Source organism: Stomoxys calcitrans, chromosome 1, assembly GCF_963082655.1.
Source record: "Stomoxys calcitrans chromosome 1, idStoCalc2.1, whole genome shotgun sequence".
NCBI classification, from domain to species: domain Eukaryota; kingdom Metazoa; phylum Arthropoda; class Insecta; order Diptera; family Muscidae; genus Stomoxys; species Stomoxys calcitrans.
The window spans coordinates 149,194,284-149,207,948 of record NC_081552.1 but is presented as its reverse complement, the minus strand read 5'-3'; the positions used below and the strand labels follow the sequence as shown (position 1 = coordinate 149,207,948).

At 41.0% G+C, this 13,665-nt stretch overlaps 2 protein-coding genes across 3 annotated transcripts; both read right to left on the bottom strand.

Annotated features, from left to right (window-relative positions):
* Window positions 1-2,514: 2,514 nt before the first annotated feature.
* Window positions 2,515-3,861, bottom strand: LOC106092574 (fas-associated death domain protein). The gene has a single exon (XM_013259456.2). It carries the CDS (start codon window positions 3,744-3,746, stop codon window positions 2,985-2,987), a length of 762 nt encoding a protein of 253 aa, XP_013114910.1. The 5' UTR covers window positions 3,747-3,861; the 3' UTR covers window positions 2,515-2,984.
* A 3,829-nt stretch (window positions 3,862-7,690) lies between these two features.
* LOC131998172 (uncharacterized) lies at window positions 7,691-12,842 on the bottom strand. Of its 2 annotated transcripts, none has more exons than XM_059370534.1 (2): window positions 10,078-12,842; window positions 7,691-9,909 (listed from the first exon to the last, which is right to left on the bottom strand). In XM_059370534.1, exons 1-2 carry the CDS (start codon window positions 12,668-12,670, stop codon window positions 7,958-7,960), a joined length of 4,545 nt encoding a protein of 1,514 aa, XP_059226517.1. In that variant the 5' UTR covers window positions 12,671-12,842; the 3' UTR covers window positions 7,691-7,957. The 2 variants fall into 2 exon arrangements, with proteins under 2 accessions (XP_059226517.1, XP_059226515.1); XM_059370532.1 differs by having other exon boundaries at window positions 7,691-11,329; window positions 11,399-12,842.
* Between the last annotated feature and the right edge of the window lie 823 nt (window positions 12,843-13,665).

Genomic DNA, 13,665 nt, shown 5'->3' with positions numbered 1-13,665 from the left:
CGTATCCTGGCAAGCCGTCATCTCTTTGGGGTCAGACCACCTCCCCATAATCCTCACCATCGACCGACCACCCGACTTCATAACCTCTGAGCGCCGAACGTTCATCAACTACAAGAAGGCCAATTGGACTGGCTTCAGAGAGTATACCAATCGCCGCTTCAATGAACTGCCACCCCCCTCTGATGTGCTTGTGGCCGAGAGGAAATTCCGAGACATCATCAACGCAGCAGCCGCTCGCTTTATACCAGCCGGTCGAATACCGCAAGTGCGACCCAATTTCCCGGCGCAAGCAGTGGTACTCGCAGACGAGCGTGATGGGATTCGTGCTATGGACCCCGCTAACCCCAGAATCAGCGAGCTGAATCTGGAAATAAACAGGGTAGTCAACGAACATAAGCGGAATTTGTGGCTGGAACACTTGGAGCAATGTAACTTAGGCACCGGTGCAGGCAAATTGTGGGCCACTGTTAATTCTCTCTCGAACCCCGGTAGACGGGACGACAGGACCTCAGTCACTTTTGGCGAGTTAACCGTGACTGATCCGAAGAGATGCGCCAGGTTGTTCAACCGTCAATTTATCGTGCATCCCGAGAGAGACAGGGCAAGGAGGAGAGCCATTCGCCGTATTCGTGGTCTCCGAGCCGATGAACAGCCATCACAATTTACCGTGGGCGAAGTTACGAATGTCATCCGTGGCGCCAAATCTTCCAAGGCGTTGGGCCCCGACGGAATCTCTACATTAATGCTGAAGAATCTGGATTTACCTGGAGTTGGGTACCTTACCACTGTCCTTAACCTGTCATTGAACACTCTTATAGTTCCCGATGTCTGGAAAATGGGCAGAGTGATCCCGCTACTGAAGCCTGGTAAAGACCCGAGTTTGGGGGAGTCGTACAGACCGATCTCCCTTCTCTCACCAGTGGCTAAGACGCTTGAGGCATTACTCCTCCCGAGCCTCGTAGGAGAATTTCCATTCGCCGAGCATCAACACGGATTTCGGAGACTGCACAGCACAACAACAGCTTTGCATGCCATCACCACACACATTTGCCGTGGCTTCAATCAACCCAGGCCATGTGATAGGACGGTCCTCGTGGCATTGGACCTATCGAAGGCATTCGACACGGTCAGCCATGCCAAATTATTTGAGGACATCGCCAACACGTCCCTCCAGCCAGGCCTTAAACGTTGGGTCGCGAATTATCTGTGTGGCCGCCAGTCATTTGTGGAATTTAGGGATAAGAAGTCAAAACACCGTAGAGTGAAACAGGGAGTTCCCCAAGGCGGGGTGATATCTCCGGCTCTGTTTAACCTCTACCTATCCTCCATCCCACCTCCTCCAGACGGCATAGAGATCGTATCATATGCGGACGACTGTACGATCTTGGCATCAGGCCCCCCACCCATTGATGACATCTGCGATAGGTTGAACGTCTACCTCAACGAGCTTGCCTCATATTTCGCTGCAAGAAATCTGAAGATATCCGCCACCAAATCTTCAGCCACACTGTTCACTACAAATACGCGTGAGGTGAAGTCTGAGCTGACTGTGATGGTCGATGGAGAATTGATTCCGACCATCAAGTGTCCCAAAATACTTGGCGTCACATTTGACAGCTCCTACACTTTCTCCCCACATGCCACAGCAATCTGCAATAAAGTCAAAAGTAGAAACAAGGTCCTCAAGTCACTCGCTGGCAGCACTTGGGGTGCAGACAAAGAAACCTTGTTGACCACGTACAAAGCAATTGGCCGGTCTGTGGTAAGTTATGCAGCGCCAGTGTGGTCACGTCAGCTTTGTGACACGCAGTGGAATAATATTCAGATCTGTCAGAATGCCGCCCTCCGAACTGCGACGGGCTGTCTCCTTAGTTCTCATGTGGACCACCTCCACCAGGAGACAAAGATCCTACCAGTGCGAAGACATAACTACATGCTGTCTAAGCAATACCTTTTGGGCTGTTATCGCAGAAATCATCCAAATCATCATCTTGTGGATAGATACCCACCGCCCAGAAGCCTTAAGGTAGATCTACATGATCTAGAGCGTGCGGTCCAGCGCTACAAGAGAGAACCTCTAGATCAAGCGGCATATCAAGCGGGTCTGAACAACATTCATGCAGACACGGTAGCAGACGCGTTAACTGGCTACCGGGTGAATGTAGTCCTTGGAGAACGACCGCCACCCATTGCACCCGAAGAAATCGACCTCCCCCGGCAAACCAGAGTGATTCTGGCTCAATTACGTTCCGGCAGATGCAGCCGCCTCAATTCCCACAGAGCTAGGATTGATGCCGACGTGCAAGATGTATGTCCCGACTGTAACCAGGGACCGCACGATACACGTCACCTGTTTAACTGCCCGGCCAGACCCACTCGACTCAGACCCAGATCCCTGTGGACGCACCCCATCTTAGTCGCGGAGTTCCTGGGTCTTGACACTCAACAGAATCAAGCAGACGAAAGATAGTACACAATAAACTGCTACAACAACAACAACAACAACAGCAGCAATTTAACTTTGTCCTTTTTTTAATCGTTATAAATCTGTTATGTGCAATTGTATCCACGTGAAATTTTGAAGGAAGGTGCATATGACATTTGTCTTCCACAATGAACAAAAATCGTAATTTTGGCAAAAAAAAAATTGAGTTAAACCATTTTTATATTAAGCCATCAATATGTTCCAAGTATGGAAAACATAGATCCACTTTCCCATTATCCCTGCTTAATTGCGCTTCTTTCTTTCCAATTTTCACAATAAGAAAACATGTAATTTTTGTTGTTTGTTTTCAGCCTTACAAGGACTATATAATTGCATAATTTTAAATATACAACATGCCAACAGCTAAAATACGAAACCTCAAAATAAACCTGGTAATAAAGCTTATAAATATAGTGTGAAGTCTCTAATAACAAATGTGATGTTATTTTGAAAAATTATTTTTTTTGGAAAATTGTCAGTAGTGGAGCTACTAAGTCTTTCAATGAGACATTATATTTTCTACCTTGCGCCGCAGATCCTTGCGTCGACATTCTTCTAAAGCGCGGCAAAGAATAAGGACATGTTGATTGGGGTCGTGACTTTCGTCTTCCTCGAAAATGTTCAGCAACTTATGCACACGTGAAACAAGGTCGCGTGGATATTCCATTTCCACCCCGTCCAATTGACCCTGAGAAATTTCTAGTTCACGGCCAAAAGCTCGCCAAAATTTGCCAATATTTTCAGCAATTGATTTATAAATGGCCGCTCGTTTTTTATCTGTTAGCGCTTGAGGATATGGTGTAGTCACAGCAGAGGGAGCGCCTGGCGGATCTTGTCGTCGGAAAGAACTATTGGCACATCTTTCTCCAGCCCCACTCCCTACTTCACGTTGTCCGCCACTAATATTTAAATGTGTACGTACTTCATCGGCTAAACGTTGTTCACGATACTGGTTGTAGGGTTCATTATACGATCTCGTGTCCTTTGGCGAAGTATAGCCAGACACTGCCTCCTCCAATTCTTCATTTCCAAATTGGTCGGCAATTTCTCTAAGTGGTTCAATATTAAACTCCGACAAAGCGTCATGTCGTTCCAAACAATCAATCAAATCCTCCATGTTTTTGATGCGACACATATTTCGGGCGGATCCTATTTCATCGCGAAGCAGAGACTTAAGGTCTTCCAAATTGTCGTGAGCATTCTTATCTTTTAGAGCTATGTCCTTTACAAGATCGTAGGACCAGTGAGTCATGGTTGCCATTCAACTAGTATGTATACGAAAACTTTTTCCGCGATGTTGGAATAAAATTTGTCAGTCTTTAATAGCAAAATGTTACTTTCCCAATATTTATGGGAATCTACTTACAAAAGATGTGTCGTCGCTCTCATGTTAACTGGCAATACCTTTTATCGATCTACCTTGCAATAAATACGAAAATCAAATGGTAGATCAACAGAAGGTAGGGTCAGTGGTCCAACCATGGTACAATTAAGGGGTAAGGTCATTAGCACAACCACTTAAATCTACCCCCAAAGAAACTATCTAGAGTAGCAAGGTGGATTAAAAAAGGTTATCTCACGCAAACAGCTTAAAACAGCCGGGCTGTTTGACAGTATTAAGATGTTAGTTCTGTGATAACTTTCGAAGCAAGGCGGATTTTAAAAGGTGATCTCACGCTAACATCTGTTAACAGCCGGCCAGGTTTGACAGTATTAAGATGTCAACTTTTTGTTTGCATTATCTTTGTTGTCATCTTCTTTCTCATATTCTCTCCTCATGTATGCACACGTATACACACACGCATAAGTGCATCCTGGGTCCAATCTGGGTACACCCCAAGGCGAAACAAATAAAGGTGGTCTCGTTGTACAACAACCACATACCATATGATACAATCCGCCATTTTGCCATCAAGCTGATCGAAGGTTTGCCAACACACACAAAGAAATTTCTGTGCATGTGTGCGTACATGAGCATAGAATATGCGCGAAAGAAGATGACAACAAAGAGAATGCAAACAAAGAAATTTGTGTGTGTGTGTGTATGGGTACATGAGCGGAAAATATTGATGACAATTCATGATACAATTAAGAGGTATTGTCATTAGCACAACAACAAAAATCTGCCCCCAACGAAACAACCTTGAGTGGTAAATGCCGTAAATTAAAATGTCAAAGTGATTTTAGAAATAAACTGTGTTTTACAACTTATCTTCTTCATATGTGTTATATATTTATATTCTCATTATTATTGCACTGTTTTGTTGCTTATGTGTGTATTATTGGATCAAGTAGAAATTCTTTTTAATATTTTAGAAAAAAAAACACCGCTGTGTTATCAAGCCTTTGACATTTAGGTTTACCGCAAAATCAAAACGTAAATAGAAAATTACACTCAGCTGTTCGCATGATCTCACGTTATAAGTGCATCTTGATGAAAAGGGTTAATTTCGCTTTAACTTGTTGTTTCACCTAAGGAAAATTTACGTTTCACGACGCCTAAAAAGAGCACAATCTGGTCGCTGCGCAACAAGTCGTTTTCTTACATTTATTTTATGCTGTTGGACGCAACGTTACGGTGAATGAACACATTTCGAACCGAATACTGATTTTGGTAATAAAATTCAATGATTTGCAAGCGTTGCTCGTTAGTAAGTCTATTCATGATGAAATGTCAAAGCATACTGAGCATCTTTCTCTTTGACACCATGTCTGAAATCCCACGTGATCTGTCAAATACTAATGCATGAAAATCCTAACCTCAAAAAAAATCACCCTTTATATACTTCCAAAAAAAAATTAAAAAATTAATGTGTTATGAAAGATAACAAAGTATTGTACGAAGTAATACCGACCGTGAAGGTGTTGTGCTTTTCATCAATATTTTCCTCTTATTTTTGTTAAATGGAGTTTCACCGCGAAAACCGAATAAAGCACCAACCTTAAATGTGCATAGCAGCCAAATAAAATTTAATAAAAATTTAATTTAATAATGTTGTCGATAACTTACCAGTACAACGATGCACTGATATTTTATCCAGAATATTTGTCTTGCACTGGATAGGACTAAAATAGAACATAACAAAAATTTGCCCATTGTGAATGTTAACAAATGTCAGAAAAAAAATCTCTGTCGAACGCCATGGCTGAATTATTTTAAAGGTTGTCTCATTTGTACAACAACATACAACAAGTGATTAAGTGTGTTTATTTGAGTCTTCTTCTTTTTCGATTACATTTGTATGTACTACTTATCGATAACAATAAAAAACAATTATATTCGGAACTATTATTGTCTCGTTCCAATACACGATGATATGGATACTTGGCTACGTGCTTTACAATGAATTGAATAGATATGAATATGGATATCAAAACAAAGTGAAAAATCAAAAAGGCTTGCTCTCGGCCTTTACAGTTGCTTACAGAGCAAAGAGTGTCTGTTAATACAAAAATTTACTTATAACTAGACAACAACTATAACGAGATAACAATATTCTGTTAATAACAATAGCTTACAGAGCGACATGGATAACCAGTTTATAAATGTAAATGTAAATATCACAGGCTTGTATGTATATATTTAAAAGGAATGTTCATATGCAATGGACCAGGATTCACTAATGGAAGGTTAGGTCACATGCAAAACACAAAGTGGATAGGCCCCATAAACATCATTAAGGATGTCAAATCTGACGATTGAAAATGTCATCATATAGGAGAAAACGTAAACAAAGAATGAATGTAAAAAGAGAACAAGTTGACATCCTCAATGCCAAGTACTGCCAAATATTAAAAAAAAGTATATCGGCTGATCGCTTGGCTTAACCTTATTCAGTGAATCCTGGCAATGGACAGAACATTTGAACATTTTATATACTATTGAGTTGCTCAAAAAGTAATTGCGGATTTTTTAAAAGAAAGTAAATGCATTTTCAATAAAACTTAGAATGAACTTTAATCAAATATACTTTTTTTACACTTTTTTTCTAAAGCAAGCTAAAAATAACAGCTGATAACTGACAGAAGAAAGAATGGAATTACAGAGTCACAAGCTGTGAAAAAATTTGTTAATGCCGACTATATGAAAAATCCGCAATTACTTTTTGGGCAACCCAATATTTGGTTTTTTGAGTTAAGTACGTAAAACGAATTGAGCTAGGCTCACTATGAGTATTTAGAATACATCAGGATTCACTAATAGAAGGTTAGGTCACATGCAAAAACACAAAGTGGATAGGCCCCATAAACATTATTAAGGATGTCAAATCTGACGATTGAAAATGTCATCATATAGGAGAAAACGTAAACAAAGAATGAATGTAAAAAGAGAACAAGTTGACATCCTCAATGCCAAGTACTGCCAAATATTAAAAAAAAAGTATATCGGCTGATCGCTTGGCTTAACCTTATTCAGTGAATCCTGAGAATACATATAAAAATATTATAAATTATATGTTATCGTATCGTATAGTATTATTTACTATTATATATTATTATTATTATATTATAAAATATTAACATATCGTTATAATCATTTCTTATCCACGATGTGTTGCTACAGATGTCTTGTTGAAAAATTCTGTTATGCTGAGGTGGGCTGAATCGTTGTCAATGTTTTCATTTATTATGGCCACTGGGGACAGGTAAGCTGAATCAGCCCATGTTGAATTTTTCTCTAATTCATAAATTTCCTTCATTAGATCATTTTCATGCGTGGCTAGCTTTTCAATGAAAGTTTTTTGGAGCCTTAACCCATAGGAGCATAGAGGTTCAATACCTGAGGAATTGTAGATGTAAGTATTTGCATATCTTTTTGTGCGATTTTGATAATGTTCAATATACAACAACATAACAACTGATCGAAATTTTGCTAACACAACCAAAGAATTTTGTTTGTACGTGTGCAGAAAGTGTGCGAACGTGAGCAGAAAATATGGGAGAAAAAAAGATAACAATAAAAAGAATGCAAACAAAAATCTGATATCTAAATACCGTAAAATTTTACGATATGTTTGCGTGAGAGAGAGAGATACCACCCTTTAAAATCCGCCTTGGTCGAAAGCATAGTACTGACCATTTTCTATAATTTGACTTAAAATGCATTATAAAAAAGTGGTGACGAAGAAAATGCAGTGTCCTTTTTTGCCTCACCGATGAATAAACTGCATCCGACTTTACCCTTCTAAATAAAAACACTATAAATTTGCTTTAATATTTCTTGCATCCATTCCTTTTATTTATTTGGCACTATAGAAATGGTAGGTATGAGTGAGTGTGTGTGTACAATGATGATATGGTTTGGCTTAGTGTAGTTTAAGATGGTTTATTCATTATTGTTTTCGGTTATGAGCAAAAAAGGGAAGATTGTTTTGCCTGATGGGCCTATTTATATGCTCTTTAAGTGCTACAAAAATACAATCTTCTTTCTAATACATAAACAATTTTAAATCAATATTGTAAATAGAAGGATCATGTTGTTGTCCTTCTCTCAGCTTGGGATATTCTGGGGTTGGATGACATTTGATTTGCGTTGCCAAAGCTAGGGTTACCATCTCCAACATCCCCGCCTCCGTGAACTGAACCACCGGGTGAAGATTCACTTCCAATACCAACGCCAAGCTTGACATCCAGCACCGCCAGTTTTGATAAAGGCCTTCGCAAAATACCAGTGCTGGTCCTCACATCAGCAGACCGAGCTACGCCATCTTTGCCTTTGTGAAGTTCAATAACGCGACCACGTTTCCAATGGGACCTTGGAGCCTCCACATCGCATATAAAAACCAAGCAGCCGACTTCAAGAGGTTGGGATGGAAGGCACCACTTTGTTCGACGAGTCAATTCGGGCAAGTACTCACGGATCCATTGGCGCCACATGCCATTCTTTAAACATTGGAGTACACGCCACTGCTTTCTTAGGCATAACAACCTGGGCTCAAAGGGGGCTGGAGTTTGTGTAGAATTTGTGCAGCCAAGTAAAAAATGGTTAGGCGTCAAAGGCTCAGGATCATCTGGGCTTATCGGAAGATGGGTCAAAGGCCTTGAATTTACCATATTTTCCGTTTCGATTAAGAAGGCCTGCAATGTTGCCAGCCTGGGTGCCTGCTCCTTCAGCATAATGTAGAGCGCCTTTTTGACCGACTGTACGAGCCTTTCCCAAACACCACCTTCACTGGGATTGGACGGAGTGTTGAAAAGCCATTTTATGCCTAGTGCTGTTACACCTGAAGCGAGAGAGTCATTGTTAACAAAGTTACTTACACCTTGCAGCTCCTTTGGTATTCCAACGAAATTCGTCCCGTTGTCGCTGCGGATGAGTACTGGGACCCCTCTTCTGTTGACAAAATTTCGGATACAAAGGAGGCAGGCATCGCTCGATAGATCAGCTGCAATTTCCAGGTGCACGGCGCGGATTGTAAGGCAGGTGAACAGGGCTACCCACCTCTTTTCACGCCTTCGTCCTATAGCAACACTCACCGGTCCAAAATAGTCCAAACCAGTGTAGGTGAAGGCTCGTACATACGGGGTGACTCGTTCTACTGGCAGAGGGGCCATCTGTGGTTGATTTGGTTTAGCAGCACGAATTTTGCAAGCCTGGCATGCTGATTGAACGCTCTTAAGCAATTGGCGTAGAGAAGGTACCCAAAAGCGCAATCGGATTTCACTTAACGCCGTCGCCATGTTAATGTGTAAAAATTTTTGATGGTATGACTGCACGACAAGTCGAGTAAACGGGCTGCCTTTTGGCAAAATTATTGGACGACGTGCTTCCAATGACAAAAATTTTGCATTTTCTAAACGGCCAGACACACGCAGAATGTTTTCATCATCAACATACGGATTTAACATTTTTATGCTGCTGTTTTGAGACACATGACCATTTTTCCGCAAATCTTCTAGTTCGTCAGCAAGATACTGTTGTTGAACGTAGCGACACAAGTACAATTCGGCCTTTACCTCTTCCTCGACGTCCAGCTCACCCACCATACAAGTTTCGCCTCTAACACACCGCCTCAAATTTTTTATATAGCGGTGTATCCATGCCATCGCCCGCTTTAGCCTGCGATATTTTGAAAATCGATTAAAATTTGGTACGACAGCACATACCTGATGAGTAACAAGGATTCTATATTTTGCCCGTAGTTCTGTTGCGCTGCGATCTATCTTTTCGCCCATCTCCGCCACCTTAGGCCATTTAGATTCGTCTAACAAAAGAAATTTTGGCCCATTCTTCCACCGTCCGTCCGCGTTGTAGTTTTTTGAATACTTTGCCCTTGTGGCATCATCCGCAGGATTTTCAACACCTGGACACCATCGCCAATCCTTTGCACAGCTATTTTCTAAAACTTCCGCCACCCTGTTGGCCACGTACTGCTTGTACTTACGATGATCCGATCGAATCCACTGCAAAACTGTAGATGAATCTGTCCAAAAATAACATTTATTAATATTTTTCAAATGGTTTTGCATAATAAGCTCCTTCAATCTCACGCCCATTACCGCCGCTTGCAATTCAAGCTTTGGTATAGTATGATAGCGGGTAGGAGCACAACTCGTCTTTCCCATTATGAATGCAACCTCAACAAACTCACTGTTTACCATCCGCCAGTACGCCACAACAGCCATCGCCTCTTCACTTGCGTCCACGAAGATATGCATGTCCACCAAACTCTTTTCGAAAGCTCCTGAGTAACAACGAGGCACAGAAAATTCCAAAATTTTCTGCAATTCTTCCAACCAGGTCTTCCAATGGCTATAGATATCCGGCGGCAGTACCTCATCCCATTTTGTACCACTTTTCCACACACGCTGCATTAATACCTTCGACGTAATCAGGAAATCCGCTATAAAACCAAACGGGTCGTATATCGACATGTTTAACGACAACATTTCACGTTTGGTTGGAATTTTGTTGCAATTTACTATTTCGCCGTCCACTTTGTGCAATTTTAATAGAAAATGAAAAATATCTGGTTGTGACAGCCAGTGAATGCCAAGTACCCGTTCGGTCTGGTTACTGCTGAGAAACTCATCACTATGGTTACTTTCAATTACAGGGTTGCCATACATGTTTTTAATAGTTGCCGAGTTGGATGAAATATTACGCAGATTAAAACCGCCGACTTTATGAATTCGAATTACGTCCTTTAAAACCTGAATTGCTTCCTCTTCTGACTGGAAGCAATCAACGTAATCATCCACATAATGACGCTCCACTATTCCATGGACAGCTCTCGGTGCCTCTTCTATAAAATTTTTTGCGTTAACATTTTTGATGTACTGTGCTATTGTGGGGGAACAGGTGGCACCAAAAATCAACCTCTGCATCACATATGTTTCCACCGGTTTATTGTCCATCCCGTCTCTCCATAAAAATCTTTGGCTATGTTGGTCTTCTTTGGTGATGGCAATTTGGTGGAACATTTCTTGGATGTCTCCACAGACTGCAACAGGAGCTTCTCTAAATTTGAAAAGAATCGAAATTAATGAGTTGTTTATGTCAGGCCCCTGTAATAGAGCTTTATTTAAAGAAAATTGATTAGTTTCGGCTGCCGCATCAAACACAAGGCGAATGCCTTTCTTATTTGGATTTTTTACACCAAAATGTGGCAAGTAAAAAATTCGTTCGCTAGCATTTTCAATTTCTTCCTGAGATAATTTTCTTGCGTAGCCTTTTTTGATATAATCATTAATTTTGTCACAATATTGTGTGGCGTACTCACGATCCTTTGCCATTTTTCTTTCAATTGAATATAGACGTTTTAATGCTGTCGCATATGAATCTGGTATTGGTGGCACGTACTCCTTCCATAGCAATGAACACTCGTACCGTTCATGAACTTTCTTCGTATTAGATTTTAGCAACATCAAAGCTCTTTCGTCATCCTTAGACCTCATATTTTTTGTACTCACTTTCACACCTAGTGTTTCTATGTCGAAATAGCCCCTCATCATGTCATGCATTTCCTGCAACAACTGGTTTTCATGGTCATCCACTCTTCTCTGGATATGTAAACGCTTTGTTGTTGAGATTTTCTCTCCTGGAAAGGGACCATATATTATTGCTCCCAACCTTGTCATGGATATGAATGGACCACCATCTGCTAGCATACGTGGAACCTGCAATGGCACTGTTAAAAAGGAATGATTTAAACTTAAAATCAATTTTGGCTGAACATGTGAATAGTCTTTTGCGGGTATTTTTTCCAATCCACGGGATTTCAAGAAATGTGATATGTGGCAGCTCTGGATCGGCAATGACAGTTCAGGCGAAATGTAAACATTAGAAATTGTAAATTTTTCTTCACAATGACCAACTCCACTTACGGTTAAATTAATTTTTTCGGTTTTTCGAGATATTTGATGATCGTTGAGCCATTGGAGTTGCAGGATTTCGGGTTCGCCGCGTAAGCCAAGTTCTCGGGATAGGTTTTCGTCCAGCATTGACACGTTTGCGCCGTCGTCCACGAAGGCATATGTTGTTAAGGTTTTAGTGGTCCCATACAGTTTTACGGGCAATATTTGAAATAATATATTGTTGGCTTCGTTTGTTGCATGGCAAATTCTGGCATCGGCTTGTGGTGTTTCGGGTATATTTTGGCTTTCGTTCCGTGTTTCCATAGATGAGGTTGACGTTTGTTGTGTTGATAATGAAGTTGTTGTATTGATGTGCGGTTGTGTGTTGTGTAGCAATCGGTGGTGAAGTTTTGGACAATTGTTTATGCCACATTTTCTTTTCTGTGTACAAAATTTAATACGATGGCCCCGTTTAAGGCAACAAAAACACGTCTTTGTTTGTTGTATTTTGCTCCAACGATCGTTAACGGGCATCTGTAAAAAGGATTGGCATTCTTTGATATTATGGCACTCACCTTCACATATAAGGCATTTTTGAATGACTGCAACACAAGCATACTTTCGTCCTTGAGGGTTGGTAGAGGTCGTTTGACGGCGGCCGGCAGAAGTTGATGCTATTGGAAGAGTGTCGTTTACAATGTTGGCGAGTCGTCTTAAAATGGAGAGCCATTCGCAGAAATCGACTATAGTGGCTGGTCGCTCCAGTGTTAAAGATTTTTCGGCCCATTGCATTTGTCGATTTGTCGGAAGTTTTGAGACGAGTTCACTGAGCAGAGATGGGTTGGATAAATGATGCTCACCTTTGATATTTTTTAGAAATGTCGTCATATTTGAAATTTTTGTGGCATAGTTGACGAGTGAATCTAAGTTGTCGTTTGCTAGCGGTGGGATGGCGCGAACCTTTTCTATCTGGCTTCTGACTAGTTGTTCTGGACGACCATATGTTTCCCTGAGGATTTCCAAAATAGTGGCTACGTTTGCAGAATTTGACAGAAGTGATTCCACGATTTCTCGAGCACGGCCTTTGATCGATTCTCGAAGGCGCATTATGTTGTGCAAATTTGTGTAACCAAATTCTGTTGTGGTGGTTTCGAAGGCTTCATAAAATGTTTGCCATTCCTCTGGAAGACCTGTAAAAATAGGAAGTGGATAAATTTTCTTGTGTGGTACCATAGAATAATTTTGTGAGTATGAGATTTCCGAAGCTGTCGACATTTGTGGCTGTTGTGTGGACGGTGGTGAACTTCGTGGGTTTCTTTGCTGTTGTGTTGTTGTTGCAGTGGATTGATTATTTGTGAAAAAACTTTGAATTTGTTGCACAGTGGCAGTGAGTTGGGCTTGCAATTGTTGTGTTGAGGTTAAGTACTCAGTTTGCATGGCTTGCATTTGTCGTTGGAGTTGATCCTCTTGCTTCTTTAGTTCACGACTTAGTTTCGTTGGTGAGGTTTTGGCAGGAGGATTTGATAGTTTCTTAGGGGCATTTTGGGTGTTCGCGTCTTGACGATCCTCTGTGTGAATACTTGTACCTGCTGTGTCTTTTGCTGGCGAGTGTTCGATTGGCATTTCGATGGCGTAGGTTTTTAAGTAGGCTGGTGGAATTCCTTGCGTTCGTCTACTGGTTCTTCTAGGCTGATCTTGATCTTCTGACATAAGACCGACGAGATCACAATAACAAGTAAGTAGTACGAATCACATACAAATATTTCACGACAGAAATAGACAATAAATTAACATGAATTCCAATTTTACCACAGGTTATGAGAAATTTTTTCCACGACAGACCAATAATCCATAAAGATGACCACGTCAGGCCAAGACAATAA

Coding starts and splice junctions, on each gene's coding strand:
- LOC106092574 (XM_013259456.2), bottom strand. CDS start 3,746: ATGGCAACCATGACTCACTGGTCCTACGATCTTGTAAAGGACATAGCT.
- LOC131998172 (XM_059370532.1), bottom strand. CDS start 12,670: ATGACGACATTTCTAAAAAATATCAAAGGTGAGCATCATTTATCCAAC. Junction 11,330..11,398: donor TAGAAACACTAGGTGTGAAA/GTGAGTACAAAA, acceptor TCTAATACGAAG/AAAGTTCATGAACGGTACGA.